This window comes from Rhinolophus ferrumequinum, chromosome 23 (assembly GCF_004115265.2).
Source record: "Rhinolophus ferrumequinum isolate MPI-CBG mRhiFer1 chromosome 23, mRhiFer1_v1.p, whole genome shotgun sequence".
Lineage (NCBI taxonomy): Eukaryota > Metazoa > Chordata > Mammalia > Chiroptera > Rhinolophidae > Rhinolophus > Rhinolophus ferrumequinum.
Window position 1 is genome coordinate 15,718,185 of NC_046306.1, and position 24,581 is coordinate 15,742,765.

The window sequence follows — 24,581 nt, forward strand, 5'->3', positions numbered from 1 at the left end:
TGAGTCTACAAATATACCTGGAAAATGTTTATGACACAAATGGAAAAAGGAGTAGTCTTCCCATGTATGTGAGGGGGACTAGTTCCAGGACAAACCACCTGCTCCTCGTGCAGGTACCAAATCTACAAATGCTCAAGTCCCTTATATAAATGTTGCAGAACAATGCATACATATAGGAAATGACTGCAACTATTAAAACCATGCATTTGGATAAGGACTAAAAGGGCAACGAGCAAAAAGCACACGCTTGTCTTCTTCAGTGCCCCGGACAGACGGTCTAGGAACCTTGCTCACATCACTAACCAGTATATTCCACAAGTGAACAAAAGGGCGCTGGAAATCAAGTGCTAGGAATCAAGGATCCCCCAGATGCAGAACAGCTGACGGCAACCCCAGCTGACAGGGACAGTCAGGCCACCAGGCAGCATCGGCCATGGTCTTTCCAACCACAGACCGTATTTCCCGTCTGTCACATTTAACACCTTCAGGCCAGAAAACATTGATTTCACCAGCAATGAGCTCATTAGGCTACATCCACCCCATGAAGTTTGTCCTAAAGAGATCTGGCCAGCATAACTGGCTACATCAAAGGTCAAAACGGGAGAAACAAACGATGGCAACCAGTTAGATGAGAGCCACAGAACCTGGATCAAGAGAGCATCTGTTGTCACATGCATCTCTGTACACAAAAGGAGCTCCAACTCGAGCTGGGAGTTTGGCTAATAAATAAGCAGACATTCTATGAAATCTAGCCAGGAGGGCAGGTCCAGGAGAGGGACCTAGCAGAAGCCGCAGGACTACAGATTAGGGAAGATCTAGGAACTGCCACAGACTGGGAGCGATGGGGGTGGGAGGGACGACGTTCACTTTACCTTGCTTATATATTCCTCCTCTATGTTGCTCTCATTAGGTTATTTAGATGTGCCACACATTGAAATAACAAGTTTCTACACGAGCAAACTTTTCTTTTTAACTCCTATGGGCTGCGCCTAGTTCCAGTGTGCTTGGAGGCACATGGTGACCTATTGCTATGCTTTTTATTCTCACCACTGTTTACGATGCCTCTCTACTCGATGTGCTCTCATAATGTTTTTACCAAAATACAATGTTTTACCAAAAAATTTATTCTTTACTTTGTACAAAAATGGCTCCCAATTGCATTAACACTCCAGCTTTCCTCGTAGAATGAGGGGCGAAATGGCTAAGCTGCTGAGATTACAACTGATCCTTCAGGAGTTTATACGTATGAGATCACAGGCACACGGTTTTGGTATTCCCAGCAAAATGTATGGGGACATCACTATTCGTCACACACGCATTGTAGTTTTAGTTGTTGTTTTTTTTAAACATTAACTATAAGAGAAATTAATGGTCATCTATACAAGCTTTGCCTATAAGCAAAGAACTCGGAACAATTACAGCCATAATATTGATGGATAAATATACCTTTCCTCCCAAAGCAAGTAAAAAACAAAACCCCTAATTTCCAAGTAAGCATTACACGTGGTGTTTTCATATACATTAGTTCATTCAATCCTTGCAACGCTCCTGGTGAGGTAGGTTTTGTTATCCCTTTAGACTGATTTGAAACAGAGGAGCCAGTGCTTCAGTCTCATTCAAAGTTACATGTTAGAAAGAAGCTAAGTTAAGACTTAAAGTCAGCATTTCCATCTCCAAGTTCAGAGCACCTCCAACTAAATCAATACCATTACATTTCCATGAAATTGATACCTAGCACTAAAAGTAGACTGGTGAGAGAGCAAATGCAGAGCCAGTCTGAGATTTGATATTAAGGTCAAAACTTTATTTTACCATCAAGCAGAAACTTTCTAGAACAGAGATCTTATATTTCTGAAATGTTAAAACCTTTGGGATAGCTGCTCCTCATTCTGTCTTCCCACAAACTATAAATGGGTGATTCGGGAATCTAAGTTTAGAAACACTCTGTCTTCCTTTATGTTCCACCTTCCCCCATTCTCTTTCTCAATGAAAGCAATTCTTAGAACATTAATCTGTTTCACTACAAAACTGGCTTTCTGGCCTTTTGGCAATCACAGTGCCGGTACGTGTAAATGTACATATACCCTCCAGTTTTCAGCTTTGCTATTCATTGTCACTCCAAACAGGGATCAGGGAAAAGAAGTCGACTAATGACAAGGCAATGAGATAGTACCCAGGCCACCCTAGGAAAGTGTGGGGCGGGGGTGGAGGGGGGAGTCAAACATACTTCCGCTGCTTGCTAACCAGAGGGAAATCTATTCAGGAAATTCAAAGTTCCTGCTACAGTAGTAACCCCTTTGTGGGTCACAATTAATCAGAAAGACCAGAATGCAATGAAACTACCAACTTGGCTTCCAAAGGAAACTCTCCCCCAATTGTTTACATGTTAGGAGAGCAGGTCTGCATTTTTATACTGAGTGAACTCAGATGATTCAGGGTTAAGCACATCTTGTGGTACAAGGCATTCCACTGGGGACTGTTAGAAATTCGGGTCCACGGCGCCCTCTTAGGTCTCTGTACATAATGCTAACCACATCCTACCTATTTGTCAGGTGCTGTTCCTGCCCAGGCCTCCAGAAATAAGAGCAGAGAACGGGGAGTCCTACCCCTCCTCCATAGCCCCCACAGGGGCAGTAGTGTTGGCAGAGAGCAAGCCCCAGTGCCAGTCTTTCCTAGTAATCTACCTAGGAAAGTAAGTAGCAAACGCACCTGCGGGACAAGTCCAGTGATACACACGCACATCTAAGGCTGTGCATATGCACATTAGGAGGATTTAGCCAGGGGTAGAAATGGAGCCCCTGGGCTCATCATCATCCAGGATTTCCTAACATGTACCTCTTTTTCCAAAATATTCAAAACTAGCTTGACTTTCATGGTGGCTTAAAGAGCAGCAACACCTTTTCCACCAACAGAGAGAGGACGGAAATTCTGACCAGTGCAGAGGGGAGTTCGTGTGCTGACTGTCTAAGAGATGTCCCTCTTGTGTTTATACTGATTCTACTACTTTTCCACACACAACAGACACAATAGGGCAAAGTCACAAAAAAGGCTTTAAACACAACTGAAGGTCACCATGCTGGCCAGATTGGAGGCTGCAGAACAGACGACTGAGGTACTGAATGAAGAACCTTCAGCGGGGCTGGGCTAAATAAAAAAAATAAACGAAAGCAAGTCTTAAAACTGACCATAGTAAGGAATAAAAAAGTGTGAAGAACAAATACATTTTAAGAATGAGTTTAGTCTGGGATACACTGAAGGCCAAACTACAGACACAAGCTAGCATTCCAGACCCTCTTAATGGTCACACTTTGGGATGAAATATGAATTTCACCAGGAACTCTGAGAGGGAAAACACCCAATTACTGGCTATGCACAGATGCCGACTGCTGGGGCTCAGGGCTCGTGTCTGCCCAGGGGTAAGATCCACCACAACTGCACAGTCTGGACAAGCAGAAGTCAATGCCAAAGAGAACAAATGGAAAGATTCAAAGCCACCTTTCCAGAGTGTTCATGCCTATCTTATGCTTCAATTAGCTAAATTCCACTAAGGAAAAAAGTAACCTACACTATTTTTAAAGCAAAGATGGCGAAACCGTTGGTCTGTGACTCTGGTTGGAGCTGAGAAAACAACAGAGAAGCCTGACCGGGGTTCCTCTAAGGCACTTAGGCAGAAAGGTGGGAGAAAGGGTGGGAGAAGGGAAATGCCAGGAGGGGAACATATTTCCTTCTGCCCAGGGAGGCATTTGCTGCTTCTTTAGGGAGAAAACAAAACAAAAAAACATGTCTGATATTCTGGGATGCTAGAATGTTGGCTATGGGAAACTATTTAAATCTCGTAAAGAAAACAAAAAAAAACCAGTCTGTCCTCTATCACCAACAAAAGTATTTAACAGATACTTGACTACCACTAAGTGCCTGGCACTCTTCTAAGCACTTTAATCTCTATAACAAAACTGAGATAAGTACTAGTATCTCCATTTTACAGATATGGAAACTGAGACAGGTGAAATAACTCACCCAAGGAAACACATCTAATGAGAGATAAATCGATTTAAACTCAGACAGTCTGGCTCCAGAATCATGCGCTAGACCACTGTTACACTTCCCAAACAAAACAAAAATAAATAATAAATAATCACTGCTAGAGGTCGAACGACTCTCTTTATCTTCTGAAAATAGGACTTAGCCACTAATGGTGAAGGGCACGAGCTCATCCCAGCTATCTGCCCACTCCTCGAGGCAGCAGACCCCTGCAGCGTGCAGTCAACAGAACCATAAGGGATTCCTATGGGAGAGCAGAGATAGCTTCAAAGCTGAGGAAGGAGGAAAGCCATGGCCCCTTAAAGGGAAGCAGACAAAGCTTAAATGTTTGTTAAATAGAAAAATTCTAGGTAAATTCAAAAGTTGCCTCTGGGAAAAGAATGGAGGAGCCAGTTTCTCAAAGGCTCTAAGAAATAAAGATTTCTTAGTATTTATCACTTACTGCTCAAAATTACAAGAATTATCAGAACTTGGAGTTGAATGGAATCTCAGAAATGATTTAATCCTTTGTTTGCAGACCAGACAGGATAAAGGGATTTGCCCAGAGATACCAAAGCCAATACAATTCTGAACTTCCATTCCTCCCCTTATCTAAGTTCCTTATCTCTATTAATGGGGTAAACAACCACCCAGTTATCTAAACTAAGGAGCTCTTTTTCTTAGACCACTCACACCATTTGTGGTTAAATTATGTATCTCCCTTTCTCAACTATTTTCAATGGCTTCTTGCTCCTTTCAGAATTAAGTACCAACTTTTTTTTTTCCCCAATGTCCCAACTTCTTGAAATAGCTCTTAATAGTTTTGCCGCAAGCCACTTTTTTTGGCCTCATTATCTATGATCCCATTGTCTGCCAATCCAGGCATCTACCTAACGGGGTCCTTCCCAGAGCAAAGTACATTACACAAGGTTTCCATGTTTTGTTTATGCTTTTCTCATAGCCTGAAATGCCCCTTTCTAGCCATCACCTTCCTTTGTCATGATCTTAACCATCTTTCAGTGGCTAGCTCAAATGCTATTTCCACCATGAAATCTTTTAAAAAATGGTTACAGTTCATTATAATACGGCTAAATACGGCTAGGTATAATTGAAAAACTAGGGCTCCAAATCAGATGTCATCAGTAAGTAACTACTAAATTAGATTCAATTACCATCATTGACAGCTCTCCTTTCTCTGAATGATACTCAGGTTTGTGGTGATCACCATCACCATCACCACTGTCATCTCATGGTTTAGTATGTGACAGCTTCCAACTGAATTCTCCCCCAACAAACTTAAAAGCTTGACCAGGCCATTGTTGCTGTCAACACTTGAACAAAATGGAAAATGAGACCCAGAAGTTAAACGGCTTGGATTAGGACACACAGGTAATCAATGTAGGGCACAGAGCTAGTGAATGATAGAACCTGGCCTCTCGATTTCTATTTTAGTGTGCTTTTCACTACATCACAGTGATTCCCACGTGAATGGGGATAGATTCCTCATTTCTAAACTATCCAGCCTTCTCTACCTACCTATGTTAATTGTCCATTTCCCCTAGACAGATTGATGTGTAGATAAATGAAACACTTTAGCAAACAGCTTATAAAAAAAGGAGTAAACATATCTTTTAAAGTTGATTACGTTCAGAAAAATTTACCCTAATCTGTTTAACTCCTGTGTATTTTCCTAAAACCCTACATTCTCTCGATTCTAATTCAGGTAGAATTTGGAGCTGAAGCGAAAGCAGAAACCAAAAGCATCCACCTTCTCAGATATTTCTCACACTGACTGTATAGATTAGCACTGCCAACATGGCTGGAAAAGCACTTTCCTTCCTATTTCACAGCAGTGCTTTTCTGTCATCCCTGGTTTTCCACAAATTTGTCACTCTAGCCTGAGTGCCAGGTTTAAAATTGGCGAGAGATGCAGAGTCAAAAACCAGCAGGAGGAATCTTGTTTTTTTACATGTGATAGTCCTTTATTTTCTAAAATCAACCCCCCCCCCAATTGCTTTGAATAATGTTGTTTACAGAAGAGGTCTAGTATTAAAGATAATTTATAGCTAAGAATGCAACCTTTTATGAGAAATATCTGGTGAGCTCCTATAAGCCCGGTGATTCCTTAGCATCTAATAAGAGTATTCCTTTTGTTTCTTGAGGAGATACATATATGTATTTTAAAAGGACCTAAAGTGCTAAATATTAATGCTAACAGAAAGAAGCAGTGTCAGACATAAATAGAAGAAATTATTTTTATTTGACTTTTGTTTAAACTCTTCCTGTGATGTTACAGGTCAAACAGAGCAGAGTCACTGACTGGGTTTTCATAGGGTCACACGTTAATGAGATTAACACTTCCAATGCCAAAAACTTTAGGAATTTGAGGCCCAAAGAGAACGAGTCAGTGCCTGAAATGATTCGCTATTTTAAAACTTGGGCTGCCTATCATAAGCATATGAGAAAGATGCTTCTATTTAAACACAGAGTTTAGATTATCCACACAACTAATCTTCCTTAAGGAGGAATATATTTTTATTTTTTACTGGAAGGAATCATGTAGTGGGAGAAAAACATACTAGGACTTCATCCTCGCTCTGCTACCACGTTGCCTTGTGACTGAGCATGTCACCTCCGACTCTTGTCCAAGCAAAGAGATAAGGTAGAATGATCTTTAATACCCTCGCTCTTATTTTGCACCTTGAGTGAGACCAATGAAGGACTGAGCATAAGAGTAAGATGGGATCCCGAGGGGTGGGTCTACATCCCATTCTCTCTCAGCTGAAAAGCTGGTTTGCCACCCTCTGACACTCCATGTATGCAGTACATGTTACTATGCAGGAGAAAGATGCCTCCTGGATTTGGGTCCTAAGTGTAGCCTACCAAGAAATGACTGATGCTAATACCTAGCAGAGAAGGAAGGAATATAGAAACACATTACTGTTAGCAAGGTGTTGGAGTAAAGTGAAGCATTTTCAAACAGAACATGCTAAATATTAATTATTCTGGGCTTCAGAGATGATTAAACTATCAAGGTTTCCTTACTTTGCTACTGAAGAAAAAATAAAGAAACCCAAAACTCCTAGAAAGATCAGAAGTCACTTAGAAAAAGAACATGGTGTACAGGACTTTACTGGACTTTGTTGAAAAGAGGCAGGGTGTCAGCAGAGGTCAAACAGGAAGTCCTTGAAGCGCGTACAACACATCATCTGCTTAAACTGTCTTAAACTTCCTCACATGTGCATTAGAGACCGAGGGCTAGATGTAGTCATGTATGAACAGAAACTGGGGCCAGGTTTTTCCAACGCCTCTTGGCAAACAGGCTACCATTAAGTATTTTGATTAGAAATGAAGAAAATATTAAAAGGTACAAAATTGCATAGAACAAATGCTTGATTTTGCCTGTGCTGTAATTCTGGAAAAGCATGCTTTGATAGATGTATAAAATATCATCTCCCACATTTGTAGAGCAGTTCACCGCTAAAGACCTTTTATGCTTACCGACTCCCGTGGATACCCTCTGAAGCATGGATTAATATAAAGAAACTGAGGAAGATGAGAAAGCTGAGTTAAGAAAAGTTCCTTAACCTAGCCAAGATCACCTGAGACCTAGGTCTAGGCCTTCTCCTAGATACAGTGATTAAGCTATTGCGGACTTTTCCAGAAGAATGATACCAAAATTACATCCTTTATTTTTAAAAAGGAGATTCTGGTAAAACGGCAGGGCCAAGCTTATGTCCCAAAGCCTTTATGCCACTTTTACCTTATCTTTTCTCCCACAACTGTAAATTACGGTTATTGAAATAAATGTACCAGAGAAGAAGGGATCAACTTTTAAAAGCTTATGTTTTCTATATAAACCTCTATCTTTTAAAAGTCTTTTTGGACAGATTTCTGGTAACATAAAAATTAGCCTTTCTTCATCTGATCTATAAGCATTTTCCTCAGATGATGAAGTTCTTCATGGTCAAAGATTATCTCATTTTTTGGCACTTCACATCAACTAGCAAAGCATAAACATGGCAGGCAGGATAAAAATACTTGTTTGACATGATCCAGCAATTCTTCTAAGTATATACTCAAAAGAATTGAGATCAGGGACTCTAATAGATACTTGTACACCCACATTCACAGCAGATTTATTCACAATAGCCAAAAGGTGAAAACCCCCCAAATATCCATCAACAGATGAAGGGTGTAGACATACAATGGAATATTGTTCAGCCATAAAAAGAAATATAAATCTGATATGCAACAATATGAACCTTGAAATCATTATGCTACGGGAAATAAGCCAGACACAAAAAGGACAATATTTTATGATTCCATTTATATGAGATACCTAAAATAGGCAAATTCAGAGATAGAAAGCAGAATAGAAGTTGCCAAGGATGGGGCGAGGACAGAACGAGGAGGTATTGTTCAACGGGTTCAGAGATTATTTGGGACGATGACAAAGTTCTGAAGATGGATACTGGTGATGGCTGTATAACATTGTGAATGTGTTAATGCCACTTCAAAATGGCAAACTTTGTGTGTTATGTGTATTTCACCACAAACACAAAAACTTGTTGAAAAATCATGGCCAAGGGAATTATCCTGTAGAATAAACATTATGAATATGTGAAAAGAAGAGACAAGACGATAACTGTTATATCCAGAGGTCATCCACTCACTGACTCAATAAACATGTACTAAGTACCACCTACCTATCTATACGAAGCCTTGAGGTGTGAAATGAATACAACAGACCCAATGCTGCTCTCAGGACCTTAAGAGTCTAGTGGACCATACGGAAAAGTAAAGAGACAATTGTATCACCAACACTACATGCTAATTACTATGATAGGGAAATATTCAAGGTGCCAGAGAGCACACAGAAGTGACACTTAGTATGAGGGGGGTGGACAGAAAGCATACCTGGAAAGAAGCAAAGTCTAAGCTGCAACTAAAGAAAGATACTACTAAGAGGGCAACAGAGTATTCCAGAACCAGTACAGCATGTTTTAAGGCCTAGAGATACTAGAAAACATGCTGTGTTTGAGGAACTGAAAAGAACTCCAGCAAGACTGGATATAGAATGTGAGAGAAGGGTAAATGGCAACAGAAGTGGCAGAGGAAGACAGCCAAAGACTGTTACAAAATCACTATGTGCATTAATTAGAAGATAAAAACGGTGGCCGAAAGGTGGAAGAGGATGGAGGCATGAAAGCCAAGGGAAGTCGCTTTTAAGGAGGAGGGCTGGCCCGAGAATAGTCTGTATCTTGGCAAACGTTCCATGTGTTTCTGCTGTTGAGTGGAATATTCTATAAATGTCAGTTAGATCAAGTTGATTGGTAATATTCAAGTATTCTGTATCCTTAATTGATTTTCTCTCTGCTTATACTATACTGTCAACTGAGAACACAGTAAATCTGACTATAATTATGACTTGTCTATTTCTCCTTGCAGTTCTATAAGTTTCTACTTCATGTACTTTGAGGATCTATTAGTGTATAAACATTTATAACTGCTGTATGTCCTCCTTTTATCATTATGAAATGAACTTCTTTATTCTTGGCAACATTCTTTGCTCTCAGATCTACTTTGGTAGCTACTAATATGGGTCGGACAACTATAAACAGGAGAAGATGCATGTGAATTGAGACTGGATTCAACTACTAAGGTTAAATTCATTACAGTAATAAATATGGAAACTCGATGATCAAGTGGTAGGAATGAGCGAGTGATGGAGGAAAAAGACCACAGGAGTGGCAGATGATTCGTTAAGAAATGTTCCCACTAGAGAAAAATGCCATTGCATATCACAATGAATCCATGGCTCACTTAAAATTCTATTTCTACTGAGGTGTATATTGAAAGAAAATTCACCCTACTTGCTTTGTACACCCTGATCTGAACAATGGCATCCCCAGTAAGGCCTGAATATATCAAGGTCACCACCATCTTAGCAACTCCGGAAGCAAATACGGTCTCTGCTTCCTTTGCTATCCAGCTATTTACCTGCGACTCAAGTTAAGGCCTCTTCTAGGTGACCCCAGGCACAGCCAGCCCGCTGCTGAGTGAAGGACTTGCTGGTTCCACCCTTACCTGTTGCTATGTTTGGACTTTTCTCGGTCCTTCTCCTTGTCCTTCTTGTGCTCTTTGTGCCGGTGTTCCCGATCTTTGTGTTTATCTTTATGTTTATGAGAATCTGCAACCATAAGAGATGAGTCAGTTAAGGGCAATCATAGGCTATCTCCTGCCTGCCTACGCTGACGAGCTCCTGGAGAAGTACAATGACAGGATTCAAACGGTGTGACAGCCGTAAGAGCACATTCCACTGGAAGGAAATAGTTCACAGAACAGCCCAGACAAGGCATCCCATTACCCTGCCTCTAAAACTAAGACGTGTTACAAATGTGTGTGTGTGTGGGGGGGGGGGGCAGCGCATCTCTTCATGTGTTTATTGGCCACTCATGTATCTTCTTTGGTGAAGTATCTCTTCAAATAAATATTTGTTTGTCTTCTTATTACTGAGTTTAATAAGAGTTCTTTGTACATTCTGGATTACAATTTTTTGTTATAGAAGTGTGTGTGTGTGCGCGGTATGCTGAATACTTTTTTCCCCTAGGAGTTTTATAGAGGTAAGGGACAGGATACATTTTTACATCTATAAAGATGTCCAGTTATTCTATCACCATTTTTTGAAAACACAGCTCTTTCCCTATTGAATTGCCTCGACTTCTGCACTGAAAATGAGGTGACCTTGTAATCACAGGTCTATTTCTGAACTCTATTCTATCCTTACACAACCAGACACTATCTTGACTACTACGTATAGCTTCACAGTAAGGTTTCTTTTTCATAGTAAGTTTGAAATCAGATAATGTAGCTTATTCTTTTTTCAAAAAGTTTTGGCTATTCTACATCTTCTGTAATTCCATACAAGTTTGAGATTTGTTTGTCAATTCTTAAAAACAAAAAGTAAAAGCCAGCTGGGAGTTTGTGTTATAGGAAAGTTTGGAAATATTCTTGTGTCTTTTGATCCATGAACATGGTTATCTTTCTCCACTTATTTAAATTAGTGACTCTCAAAATTTTAGTGTGGATCAGAATTAACCTAAGGGCCTATTGAAAAAACACCGTCCAACTGAGGTCAGGTCAAAGTTGAACAGGAATCAACTAGAAGTTTATATATGGAACACATGTGTGGTGGTTTTAAAATATGTCCAACAGATTCTTTGATACTCTTTCTTTCAAGAGGTGTGGCCTAATTTCCTTCTCCTTGAATATAGACTGGACTTAAGTGACGCACTCCTAAAAACAGGGTAAAGTGGAAATGGCAGTATGCAACTTCTGACACCAGGTCACAAAAGGTATTGGATCTTTCTGCTTGCTCTGAGGGAAGACAACCGTCATATTGTTAGGACACTTAAGCAGCCCTACGGGGAAGCCCGGGTGGTGGGGAACTGAGACTCGCCGGCAAGAGCCATGTGAGTCAACCATCGTGGAGGTAGGTCCTCCAGTCTCAGGTAAGCCTTCAGAAGACTGCAGTCTCACGACAGACCGTGAGGCAGAACTACGCAGCTAAGCTGCTCCTGGATTCCTGGCTCACAGAAACTGTGTGAGAAAACAAACGTTGGTCATTTTAAACCGCTAAATTTTGAGGTACCATGTTTCATAGGAATGGATAACTAATAATACACATGTATGAAAAAGACTAGAAGACAGACACCAAATGTTAAAAGTAGTTATCTTTGGGTGGTAAATTTATGAGCAACTTGATTTTTTGTGTATATACTTCGCCTTGTTTTCCAATGTTTCCCCATGTAAATCACTTCTATAATAAAAAATAAGTTATTTTTTAGAAACTACCAAGTTTTAACAATTTACTTTGACAAATATTGGTGTACACAAGGAAAAAGCTTAATTCACTAAAAAGCACTAAATTTAAAGAAAAAGGAAACTCAGTAAAAGATAAATTGAAAGTAATTCCAAGAAGGTTTCAGATAATCAGTCTGCCAATAACATTCTTTTTCAATGCACAAAACTTCAAAATTAATTTTAAAGCCAAGTCTTCAAGTCTTCTAATGCAAATGCTAATCTAAAAATGCAAAACCAAAATATCTGATCAGAAACTTAAGGCTGTAGCTAAATAATCCACTGATACAAATAAGACCTAGGTCAAAGATCTAAAGCCCAAGGGTCCCTAATTTAAAAATAAATTATTAATATTGAATGCCAACTATAAGCAAATATACACACACACAGTGACAGCACGTAGAGTACAGCATAGAGAATAGAGTCAATGGAATTGTAACAGCTGTATACTGGGGGAGGGGGATTATCACTTTGCGAGGGGTGTAAATGTCTAACTATTACATTGTTTTGTACACCTGAAACTAATAATAAAAAAAGATATTCAGAGAAATAATCCCCCCAAAATACATAAATAAATAAATAAAAAGTTATTATATGTCTACTATATACTCAAATTGTGTTATGTATGCTGTGACAGGTACCAAAAAGTATAACATATGGCAATTTCTTCAAATATCTAAATGGCTACAGTACAGCTGCTAAGTTTTCCCACATGGCAGGCTGGGTGGGCCTTCTGAGGAGAAATGAGAGAGGAGGCAAAACAGAATGGGGTGCCTCCTGAACACCAAAAGTATGTAAACAAATTAAATTATCAACTGACAAGGAAACTAGAGATGATCTACACTGGGTAAATTGATACATAACCTGTAAAAATGTACACGAAAGTACTGACATCTGGAAAGTACTGACATCTGGAACTCGCTTTCAAATACCCTCAGGTAAAAAAAAAGGGAGGGGGGAGGATATAGGATAGATAAAACAAGATTGGCAAAGGGTTGAGAGTTACATATGCTTGAAACTTTTCATAATAAAAAGTTAAACACTATCTTTAAGTGTCTTCACTCCCGATCCCTTCTTTGTTATTATATATATAAGGGTACAGCAAGGAGAAGACTAGCCTACTCCAATAGAGGATTAGGTTAAGGAGGAGTAAGAGATAAAGTTTGACAGATAAAATTAACCCAAAAGTCAGGGTGCCCTACTCCACAGATAACGGAGCCACTCCAAGCAGAAAAGGAACCAAATAAAAGCCATACTTAAGGAATATTAACTGAAGGGCAGTGTGGGCAGAAAGGTAAAAGCAGAGTGAGTCTTTAGTGGTTTTTGAAGCAGTCTAGAAAAAACTGATAGCAACAGGACTGAGAAGGAAGGAAAAAATATGAAAGCATGTTGAGGAAAATGGAAGATGAACTCAGTTCCAGGAACTCACTGGCTATGCGTAATAAATAAATGCAGGGGAAGAATCGAAGAAGACGCAGAATCAAAGAAGACGCAGAAGAACAATGAAGTGGCTTTGAAAACACAGGAAGCTGTGCAGAACAAAGGTGGGGAGAAGGAAAAAGCCTGGAGAAATGATGAAACTAACTGGAGTCATACTGTATTTAAGGTAACAGTGGGGCATCTGACTAAAGATTAAAAATGTTGGTCAGAAGAGAAGCCAGTAAGTGAAAAAGTGAAGCCAGGAAGGGCATACTGATCTATGTCCCTCATGGTGAAAATGTTTGCAGACAGCTTACCAATGGCCTTGAAAATGACGTTTACGACGTACCCTTTCCCCTTAACCGGAATCCATCTAAGAATAGACACTATTAAAATGTTTTGGAGAAAGGATTTTGCTACTTCAAGCATCTGCTTAAATGCAAAAAGAATCTATAGATTAGAAATGAAAGATGCAAACCACTGCATATGAAAAATCACCAGAAAACCTCTTTCAGTGTGAACTCAGCTCACCTAATAACCTCCTGATAAAAACTGTTCGATCCCTAGCATTCAAAAATTTGAGATGAAGCCATGGCAGGAAGACCCCTGAAATAAGGCAGCCTTGAGAAGATGCAAGACATGTAATGACTAATTCCTTTCACTCTAACTTAACTGGAGTTACTCCATAGGATAGATAAGTAAATAATGGGATAGGACATCAACACCTTTTGTCATCTAATAATGTATTCCTTGAAGTTAAGGAAGATTTTTAAGTTAGAGACTTCCAAATGATGAAAAGGAACCTATCTTTGCCTTCTCTGATTGCAGAATAGTTGCTGGCTAGCATTACACAAGGACTTGACAGTTAATATGCAAAAGAAAAGGAAACCTTTTACTACTGGACTCAGAATTATATTCTGAGGTCTAATTCAGTTTACAACCATTTGAAATATATTCTTAAATCGAAAGCACCCTGCTAAAGGCTCATCAGACATGGACTCTGCCCTCAAGGAGTTTACAATCCAGTAAGCTGGTAATTAAGATACGAAATCCAAACAGCCAGGGCCCAAGGCAGTAAGGGTACTACGATAGGTGCCAGAACCATGCTAGAGTACTTATTGTCTCATTCAACTTTCTTACCACTCTCATAAGGCTCATAAGGAAATATGAGCCCCATTTCACAAAAGATAATAGCTAATAGCTATCTTTTACTTAGAGTGTACTCTGCGAAAGGTAGTGTGTTTTAAGTATCATCCCTAGTTTTCACAACTCTCTCTGGGTGGTACAAATTTCATCAAATCTAAGACACATTTTGCTTCTTAGCATCTCTGAAAAAGTGCATGTAGTTCATATAATCCCTATGGAGGGGGAACTTGACAATATCCAACAAAACTAATTTACACACTCTCTTTTGACTCAGCAGTCCGTATCGACAAATCTAGCTTGAAGATATACTTCCAAGGCAGAAAATTCATTCTGGTTTATGTATACATGAAAGCAAAGAAAATTAAGTCAGCAGAGAAGAAACCTTTTTTAATTTTAGACTTGCTGGACTGGATTAAAATTCCTTCCCTACCCCCAAAATCTCAAATGTCAATGACTGACATTAAAGTAACAGTGTTTTAATTGCATCCTGATGCTCCCATATTTAGAACTACAAAAACTTTTTATAGAGGTGAAAGACATTTTCCCAAATGTCTATACCTGAAACATGTGGGTGTCATTACCACCGTCTCTTACACGATGGCAGAATTTTCTACTCTTCTGCCCTGCTACTTTTCTGTAAAGGTAGTAGGGCAGTAGGAGTACTTATATTTATGGGCATGTTGAAAAAAGTCTTAAGAGTAAAACATACTGAATCTGGGTGAACTGCCTTTGTTTCCAAGTGAAAAATAATATAATGAGGGGAAACAGCCTGGATTGAAGAGGGCAGTGAGGAGTCAACATGAGCTTCCTCCTGGTCGAGGCATTATTTGAGCTAAGTCTTACTAAAGGTTAAGAGGGAGTTAACAAAGTGAAGGAAAATGGCATTCTTGGCACATAAGCCATGAAAATCAACGATTTATTATTATTATTATTATTATTATTATTATTACTATTGCTGAAAAATTCATCTTCTAATGATTGAACAAAATTGAGATACACTTCCTACCAGCTGGGAAATGGTAGAGTTGATTTTTGTCAGGGGCATATTAAAAAATAAAATCCTAGAGTTACTTTAATCTGCTTCTTTAAAGTCTTGTACCCCAAAAGCAGTTTCTTAAAAGATACAGCTAAACTTTTGCATCTTGTAGCTTTAGAGTCCTAATCCTCTGCTTAGATAGAAGGGAAACAGAACACCTAAGGAATAAGAAACTTCAGTATCAAATAAGTCCAGCAAAATTTGATCCAACTGTTATAAAGACCCTGAAAGCTGGCATAATCCCAGGATGACAATAAAACTGTCGTGTTGGAAACTAGGTACACAGAGTGAGCCCCAAGTAGCCAAATCAGTGTCAAATCAGGCATAAGATGAAGAGTTCACTCTCACAGGGGAACCAGACACAAATTAAAGGAAGTCAAGGCATAAAAAACACTGTTACACATATGTTCAAGAATGATGCAGTTAGGGGGTTGGTTGGTTGGCAGAGAAGGGGTGGCGGATTTTAAAAAAAAAAAAAAGAAGGATGCAGTTAGCACAAAAGATCATGGCTAAGTCCTAATGCCGATTAGAGACATAACAAGAGTAGCACAAAGCTGACTGGTTCAACAGAATGAAAAAGATGTGATTCAAATCCTTGTTCTACCACTTACTTATGACCTTGGGCGGAAGTCACTTAACTAACTACTGGGTCTATAAGAAAGCAGCATAGGTCAGTGATTAGAAGCTTCAAATCTCTGTTGATCATCGACTTGATACCTGCAATCTCTCTTACAGATGAAGAAACTGGGGTTCAGAAAATTTAAGTGATCTTACAGAATTTTATTTCAAAAGGCAATCAAATTCTTTGTGTATGGCTGTAGAATTTCTGACTAATCTCCACAAAATGACAAACTGTTGACAACTGTCAATAAAGTACAATTATTTCTGAACCCTCTTCGTGATTAATTTATAGAACTGAACTGAGCCTACCAAATCATTCCAAATAATTTAGGGTCCAGGTTTTTAAGGCAGCAACTATGCCCATTCAATACCTTGCCTGACCAGCCAACAATGATAAAAGGCTATTTGATTGTCTTTCCTGTACAGATCTAGGAAAGAAAACCATTTGTGAAGAAAGTAAAACTTTGGCCTACTCTAACAATCCTCCTCGCAGAAGCCTAAAAAACCTACAGGTTTTAAGGGATACACTGATAACACCAGTTAACCTCTCCGACCCTTCCCCCCCCCCATGTAGAAAAACACTTGAATTTGTTTAGCTGCTATCAGCAGGTGGCTAACAATGTTGCCAAACCTATTCGCCACAGGGTCTCTAATGCAATCACAATTCACCCCTTGCGTAAACTTCATTCTTAAAACAGAAAAGGCTAAAGAATGGCAACTTTTACAGATCGTTTTATCAACTAGTCTGTGATCTTAAGGCATTTTGCCACTCCACCATTCTTCTAAACTATTAGGGTAATCAGATAGGAACAAGAGAGAAGAGTCCTTTGCTCCCTTATAGACAAAGGCAGAGAGAGACTTTTCTGGTATAAAGGAAAGTATAAAGCCAGACCTCTTGACACTGACTTTTAATGACAGAATTTAAGACTTAAAAGCAGCTGTGTAACATGATGGGCTCCTTCTTCCAAGACAGTCATCAGGTCATGTGTGTGGAGGATGGGGAATAAAATTACTCAACCAAAGGGGCACTCAAAATACAATTTTGTCGAAGATAACCTCTGCTCATCTCTGACACACACACACACTATCAGTGCAATATTAGGAAAGTGAACACTGGAACCATTTGGGTGAAAACACTGGATGAAGACATTAACTTTCTAAAGAAGATAGTTATTACCTGTTCATTTATTAAATCACTTCTACTGGGACAAATGCTTGCATCTTCTCCTTCCCCCCTGACCTTCAAAAACCCATGGATACCATACATCCCCCGAAGCTCAAGTTTAAACAAAATCGACATTTCTACTTAACACTCTATCCCCAGTATGTTCTAACACTTTAAAAGAAGACTTTTTGCCTAGAACAGATAACCAGCTGGTCTCGGTGATAAAGACTGACATCGGGAGTGTGGTCAATATCAGGGGTGTGCGAATCTCCCCAGGAACTTAATGCCAAACTAAAAGCAGTTGGGAAGCCTGAAAGCCCGTAACTGGCAAGGGGATGGTTTGAGGGGTCAAAGAATTCTACCCTTCCCTCTCCCCCTACACAATACACAGCTGTCTAAATTCAGACTTTACCAACGTTGGTCCAGTTTCCATCCAGGAAACCCAGTCTGCGATCCACCTGAACGGCGGCTGCTTTTCATTTGTAGCCCAAAGAGCCCTTATCACTATTTTACAGCGATTCTCAATGAGAACATTTCCAAAATTCTAGGGCACAGTTAATAGCCTTTCAAAGTAAGCACGACAGAGGCTGTTCTGGCTAAAAGCTCTCAGAGTGCCAGAACTTAAAAGTAAAATGTTGGGGGGATTCAGCTCTCAAAAAAATCCTTAAAAACTCAAGAATGAGAAAACGAAATAATAGCATTTCCACTTTTCAAAGTCCAAACTTTTATTGTTCTCCACAAATGTGTATTGTATATAAAGAAGACCTTTTGTCATGGACAGACTTGTTCATTACTGAAACTAATGGGGTTCACCCATTAGGGACCTAGTACTCTCAAGCTAATAAAAGAAAACAACCACCAAAAAAACCCTCCAGTTGAGAAGACGGCATCTGGAAGTATAAATATTTCTTCTTTCCTTAAGGGAGTTGGGGTACACAATATTCATTCCTTGAAATATTTATTGGGTGACAATGCTGTGTCAGGCATTGTTCTAAGTACAGGAATACAGCAGGAAACAATACCAAGTCTCTGCCCTCATGAACTTCCAAAACAAGCATAATACCCACCCCCCAACCCTTCCCAACAGAAACAACTGTTCAATGAGTAATTTTGAAAGGGAGGGAAAAACCGTCTCCATAACTGCCCAAGTTTCCCTAGGAGTTCCAGAACCAAGTTTTAATGTCGCAGCTGGAAACGACTTTAAGAAGTTATCGAGGCCAAGTCAAAGGGTCAAACTTGATCAAATTAAAGTTACCAATTATTTTTCAAAGTGCTTAAGTCCTCCTCCATGTTCAGTATTGGTAAAAATTTCATCATCAGAAACTTAGAAGTACACTGCATTAAAATACAGGTGCCTAGCATTTTCAATTGTTTTTATCAGCTCGGCAACACCACTTCAAATTTGTAAAATCTGTCATACATACTGTCCAAAGTGTCTACATATTCAGAAATGCCACAAATTGACTTAAAAACACTTCAGAGACCCTACCTTGGTTCTTAAACTCAGCAACTGAGCTTACTGGCCAGATGTTGTCCTTAAGGTCCTTGCCATGCAAAAGACATGAAGCAGCCAAGTTGTTTGCCTCAGGGCTCAATCCCACACAAAAAGGGGTTAAATGGTCAGAGGATGTTTTCTCTTCCTGTCTACTTCCATATTTAAATTTCTTTGGCTCCTTTTATGCTTTTACAAGACTACAATTAACTTAATCTGTCTTTTCAGCTCCTTCCTGTCTATGCACCCTACTTTAACTTATTTTACAACCCTCTCTGCCGCACTACTCCATTATTCTGCACTACTCCATTATTCTTCGTAAAGTCAAGTTCATCTTTCTCTGGCTTGAATTCCCAAGAACCAATTAATTACACTAAAAAAAAAAATTCAGATTTAAGTGATGGGACCACCAAACTGTCTTCAAAAAAAGTATGTGTCACTTAATTAACTGACTATAAGAAAGTCTTCTGAGCTGGTGTTTCTAGACACAATTATGGGCCAAAACAGGCTGCTCACGGTTATGTAATTACACCAAAAACTAAATGACATGTTTTAAAAGTCAATTCCACCTTCTAATAGTAAAAAGATGTCCTCAGAGCAAATCCAAGTCTCTTCTGTAATATCCTCACGGGGTCCTACGTAATTTATTTCTCTGCTCTGTTCTCCCAGTTTTCTAATCTATAAAATGATCTCTATTGGCCCCTCACACTCCCAGTCACAAGAATTCTATGACCTTTAAAAACTGTTTTAGTTCAAATGGATTAAGGTAAAAAAAAAATTTTTTTTAATGCTTCAGAGCAGAGGTTCTCAAACTTTCCTGTGTCGAGACCTAGGACTTATCAGATTGTGTATTTTACCACAGATTCCAAGTGACCAGAATCTACATTGTCCACAATCATATTCTGAAAACCCTGCCTTGCTGTTTCTTGGTCCTTGAGCAATAATTAATACCAAATACCAGGCACCTGCAATAATGCACGTACTACTAATTTTTTCAGTTTCTATTTCAATTACGTCTCTCTGTTCCTTTGAAAGGCAGGCACAAGGTGCTGAGTCAGTCCCTGAGGACTTTTTTTTTTAATTTACAGTTGAGACTACTGAGTCTCTACAATTGCGGAAGAAGAAATTGTTTTCACCTGCTACTCTCCCAGTCTCTATTAGAGGAAGGAAGAGCTACATAAGGGGTGACACAGTCACCCCAACTGAGGGAAGGAATAGGGTGGTCAGACTCAAACAAAAACAGAAATTTTGTTTGTTATTTGGGCATCAGTGGGCAGACCCATACTGAGAGAGAAACAGGTAAACTGACTCCTGCTAGTGGGACTCAAGAGTTGGGTAAATGAATGACTACAAAAAAAAATGGATTAAGACAATGAAAATATATCCGCGGGGTTCAGATGAGGTCAGGTGCTGCTTGTTCAGTATCTCAAGCCCAGAAAGATGAGTTAGTTCTTGAAGGAAATGACATTAAACTTGTATCAAATTCAGCTGCTTTGATTCAACAAGCCACAACAGTTAAAACAAGGATATCAGAAAATTTCTGAATAGTATCTGTTTCTGAAAAAAGAACAGTTCAGCAGGCTGATGAATAAGATCTAAGTTGTCCAGCTATAGAAACGCCAAGATGTCAGTCCAGTGACTCCTCAGACTTATTTGTGATATTTTAAAGATGCAATATGCGTACAAGTTGTATATTGATTTGGGGGGGAAAACAAGACTTAATGAAGCTGCAAGCTCGAGGTGACTTCTGACACTTGGCTTACAGATGCTTTGGGAGCTGGAGGCTACAACGCAGTATGGAAACGAGTCCTGTGAGCTTCCTGTGATACACACAGCACCACGGCGGGTAAGCAACTGGCACTACTTACCAATCCAGGGGTCAGTGAAATTTTTCTGTAAAGGGACAGGCAGTAAATAATTTAGGCTTTGCGGCCCATTTGATCTCTGTTGCAGGTACTCAACTCTGCCAGTGTGGAACAAAAGCAGCCACAGATTATATGTAAATGAGTGAGCATGGCTGCATTCCAACAAAATTTTATTTATGGACACTGGAATTTGAATTTCATGTAATTTTCCTGTGCCATGAAATAAGACTTTTTTTTTAAAAAATTGAGGTGTGACTGACATGTAACATTAGTTTCAGGTATGTTTAACAGTCTTCTTGATTTTTTTTCTCCAACCAGTAAAAAACATAAAAACCATTTTTAGTTCACGGGCCATACAAAGCAAGGCTTTGCAGAACCCTGCACTGCTGAACAGTGCCTAGAATCTGTCCTCTACGCCCCCTGTACAGAGAGATGCCTTTCTCGGCTCAGTGTGTGAATGAAGAATATCCTCCCTGCTTTACTGACAACCCCTGACTCCTAAGCTTTCTCCTGATATCCAGGCTAAGCCTGGCTCCCACCTTTCTCCTTCCTTCAAACAGCTCATGAACGGCCATTTATCAACTTGACTTAAAAGTGGTTAAAAATCTACTCCTGCTCTGCAGAACTAGACCAAGTAGGTCGCATGACTGAGAACTCTGACGGGGAGGCCGATGCTGAGCCCATCGCTCATTCTGCGTCTTAAGCAGCCAGCTGGTTAAATGTGTTTATCCCTCTCGACGTGGAAACACCGTACTTGTCCACATTCTGCTGCTTACCACCTCCGATGAAATTCCTTCGTAAATAAGCAGACTTCACAGATCCGTCTAAAATGGGGGAGGGAGGTTGGTTCTAGTTAATCCTTGGATGTTAACAAAAAGATCCTTTTTCTTGAGTACTCAAATAGAGGTTTCACTGATTTCTGGAATAACTGGCTCCAAGCACAAGCTGAACTGCTAAACAAATAAATTATCCAGGGATCTCTGCTTTCCTTCATAGGGAACGGATAACACATTAAAGCGTCGCAGAGCCTGCTAGTCAGTGACACTAGTCTGGTGAGGATCTGCTGTAAATAAAGGTGAGTGCGCTATGAAATGAGAGCCTTTCGTCTGATACCCAAGGGCAGGACCTCCACTGCAGCCCAGAATTCCCAGGAGGCACCTGAGTCATCTAGGGTCCCTGGACCTTGTTTTGTGTCACATTGAAGAACTCAGGCTGTAGCATCAGACAGGCCTAGATGAGCCTTCCAACTCTGTGGGTTACTTACAAACTACACAGCCTTGCGCCTCAGTTTCTTCAAAAGTAACTAGGACACAGTACATGCTCAAGTCTCCAGCTTTTTATTTCGTCCCTATTCCATTTCTTCTTCCCACCCCAAAAAGAAGTGAGGACTGGAAGCTGAAGCCCGAGGAAACCACATCGGTTCCCGGGTCTTGACGCGATTTCCTCAAGGTGTTCTCTGAGACCTCCTCTGCCCGCTGCGGTCAGGGGTCCTCACGGTAACCAAAGCTACAATCCCACTTTGTTCCATCGGACTAATACTGTGTGGTTCACTGTGGGCCAGGTTACTTGAAAGTAAGTATGATGAGGGTGGCCGGATGGCTCAGTTGGTTAGAGCACGAACTCTTAACAGGGTTGCGGGTTTGATTCCCACATGGGCCAGTGAGCTGCACCCTCCACAACTAGACTGAAGACAACAAGCTGCCACTGAGCTGCCAGAGGGGTGGCCGGGTGGCTCAGTTGGTTAGAGCTCAAGCTCCAGTTCCATTCCGCATGGGAAGGGGGGCTGCCCTCTGCAACTAAGATTGAAAACGGCAACTGGACTTGGAGCTGAGCTGTGCCCTCCACAATTAGACTGAAAACAATGACTTGACTTAGAGCTTAGAGGGACTGGAAAAACACACTGTTCCTCATAAAAAAATAAAATAAAATAAAATAAAAAGGAAGTAAGATGCGGCCTACACTCGCTATGAGCATGCAAATGAGCGGAAGACCCTAACAGAAGACCCCAGGTGGGGTGTAAACGGTGAGTTCTGATCTGCTTTTACTATAAGCAACATCTTGGGTGAGTTAACCTCGAGTGCTGTTTGCTTGCTGGTACAATCTTAGATTCTCTATCTTATCATCAGACATCGACTTGTTACTGAGTACAATTTAATACAAATTTAACTTCTTGTTATAGCAACATGCTAAAAACTTGAAATTTAAAATGAAGTTGTGGGCTCATACCCACCATTTTAAAGGATAATGATCTATAAAGGTGCACATACATTTAAGTTGATCTGTTTTGTCAACTGCAAAATACACATGACCTACCTCATGGGGTTGCTGAGATAAAATGAGAATTTATTCAACCCAAAGGACCATTTTTAAATGTTCATCTTTGTGTAGCACTAACAGGGTCAGTAAAATGGAGAACTGCCTGAACTCACTGCTCTGGTAAACACCACTTCACTTGCCAGGCATAATTCCTCTTAGCATGTCACCCAGGATGAGGCCATGTCTACGTACAGAAGAAAGACTGTTATTCAAACTGGTAACACACCGAATTCACACCTGTGTTGGATTTTTAAGTTCCAAGAGCCCCAGCCACCCGTATTCCAAGCAAAATCTAAACCTGAGTCTCTTGGCTCTTACTCAAATTTTATCTAGAGCCGTGCTGTCCAGTATGGTAGCCACCAGCCACATGGAGCTACTTTAATTTTAAGTAAAATAAAATTTAAAAATTAAGTTGTTCCGCCACACTCGCCCCATTTCAAAGGCTCAACAGTCTCAATGGCCAGCAGCTACCATCTGGGGCACCAGGATACAGAACATTTCCATCTTAACACGAAGTTCTGCTTCAATCAGTGTGGACTGAAAAGCATCTCGGCTCCAAGTCGCGTAACACCTTCCTTTCCGTGGTAGGGAGCACCATACAGTGTGAGTCTCACTGGTCACGGCTGACCAAGCCAGGACTGACTGAGGCTTCCTTGGTTCTGGACTCCTTGCCTAGCACTGTCCACTCCACCAGACTTCCCTGCTGGAAGCCAGTCAGGGGCTGTTTCCCGACCAGGCACTATGCTGTTTGCCTGGCTAAGCTGGCCATCTCTAAAGCAGGCCACTGCTGCACAGAGCCCCTGGAGAATCAGAGCCACAATGAGTGCTGCTCAGAGAACATTTCAGCTTAGGTCTAAAAAGGCCGCTTAGACCTAGATGGAGCAATTACTTTAAGCTTCAGGAGTATAACAAACAAATCCCATTTTACTAACTCATCTTTGTTCTCCAAATCCAAGACAAAGTTGGAATGTTGTCCTCTTGTCTCCAAAAGTAATTAACCAGTACGAGACCCTTAAGGTGGGCATTTGCATCCCATATACTCTTCTCTAGAGAATCACGTTTTCACAAGGACATCCCTGCACTGAAAATGCTTCTCCTTTCCCAGGAGGCAAAACTTAAAAGGGAAAAGGACTTGTCCAACCTGAAAATGTACCTTCTCAGGCCAGCTCAATTAGGACAGGCCCATTCCTGCTGGCCTGCGCTCCTTTGCTTCTACTAAGTGAGCCCTTAATGCCTGGCAAGTAGTGAAAGTGATTACAAACCTCCTGCCTGGGCAGAGGAATACTCGGCGCGGCCTAAGCTGCCTGTTTCCAGTGGGCATGGGCCTCAAAATGCCCCCAAGTCCACAACTTTTCTAGCCATAGAGGTGTCAGATGTGTTGATGTGTTGCTTCATACATCCTATTACTACTAATTCAACCAAGGGGCCCTCTCTGTCTAGAGTGTATCACTATTGACTGTGCTTGAAATGCACAGAACATTCTCTGGGATGTAGAAACAGTAGCGTGAACACAGGTATGTTCTTCAGAAGCCTTTCTGGTGCTAATTATGAAATGGCTCCTTTTTATGCTCCACAAGACCCTCCTCCCACTATGAATGAATTACTCCAACCTCGTACCTGTAAGTATTGAACAAGTAA

At 40.4% G+C, this 24,581-nt stretch overlaps 1 protein-coding gene and 1 long non-coding RNA gene across 2 annotated transcripts in view; one reads left to right on the top strand and one right to left on the bottom strand.

The window, feature by feature from the left end:
• Positions 1-24,581, bottom strand: part of TOP1 (DNA topoisomerase I) — an 80,843-nt gene that overhangs the window by 41,983 nt on the left and 14,279 nt on the right. Inside the window, exon 3 of the mRNA XM_033094703.1 lies at positions 10,111-10,213. Coding sequence (XP_032950594.1) covers positions 10,111-10,213 — 103 coding nt within the window. The remainder of the gene's footprint in view (positions 1-10,110; positions 10,214-24,581) is intronic.
• LOC117015872 (uncharacterized) lies at positions 13,112-20,864 on the top strand. Its single transcript, XR_004421808.1, has 3 exons — positions 13,112-13,489; positions 20,528-20,608; positions 20,716-20,864. It is a non-coding gene; the product is annotated as an uncharacterized LOC117015872 (long non-coding RNA).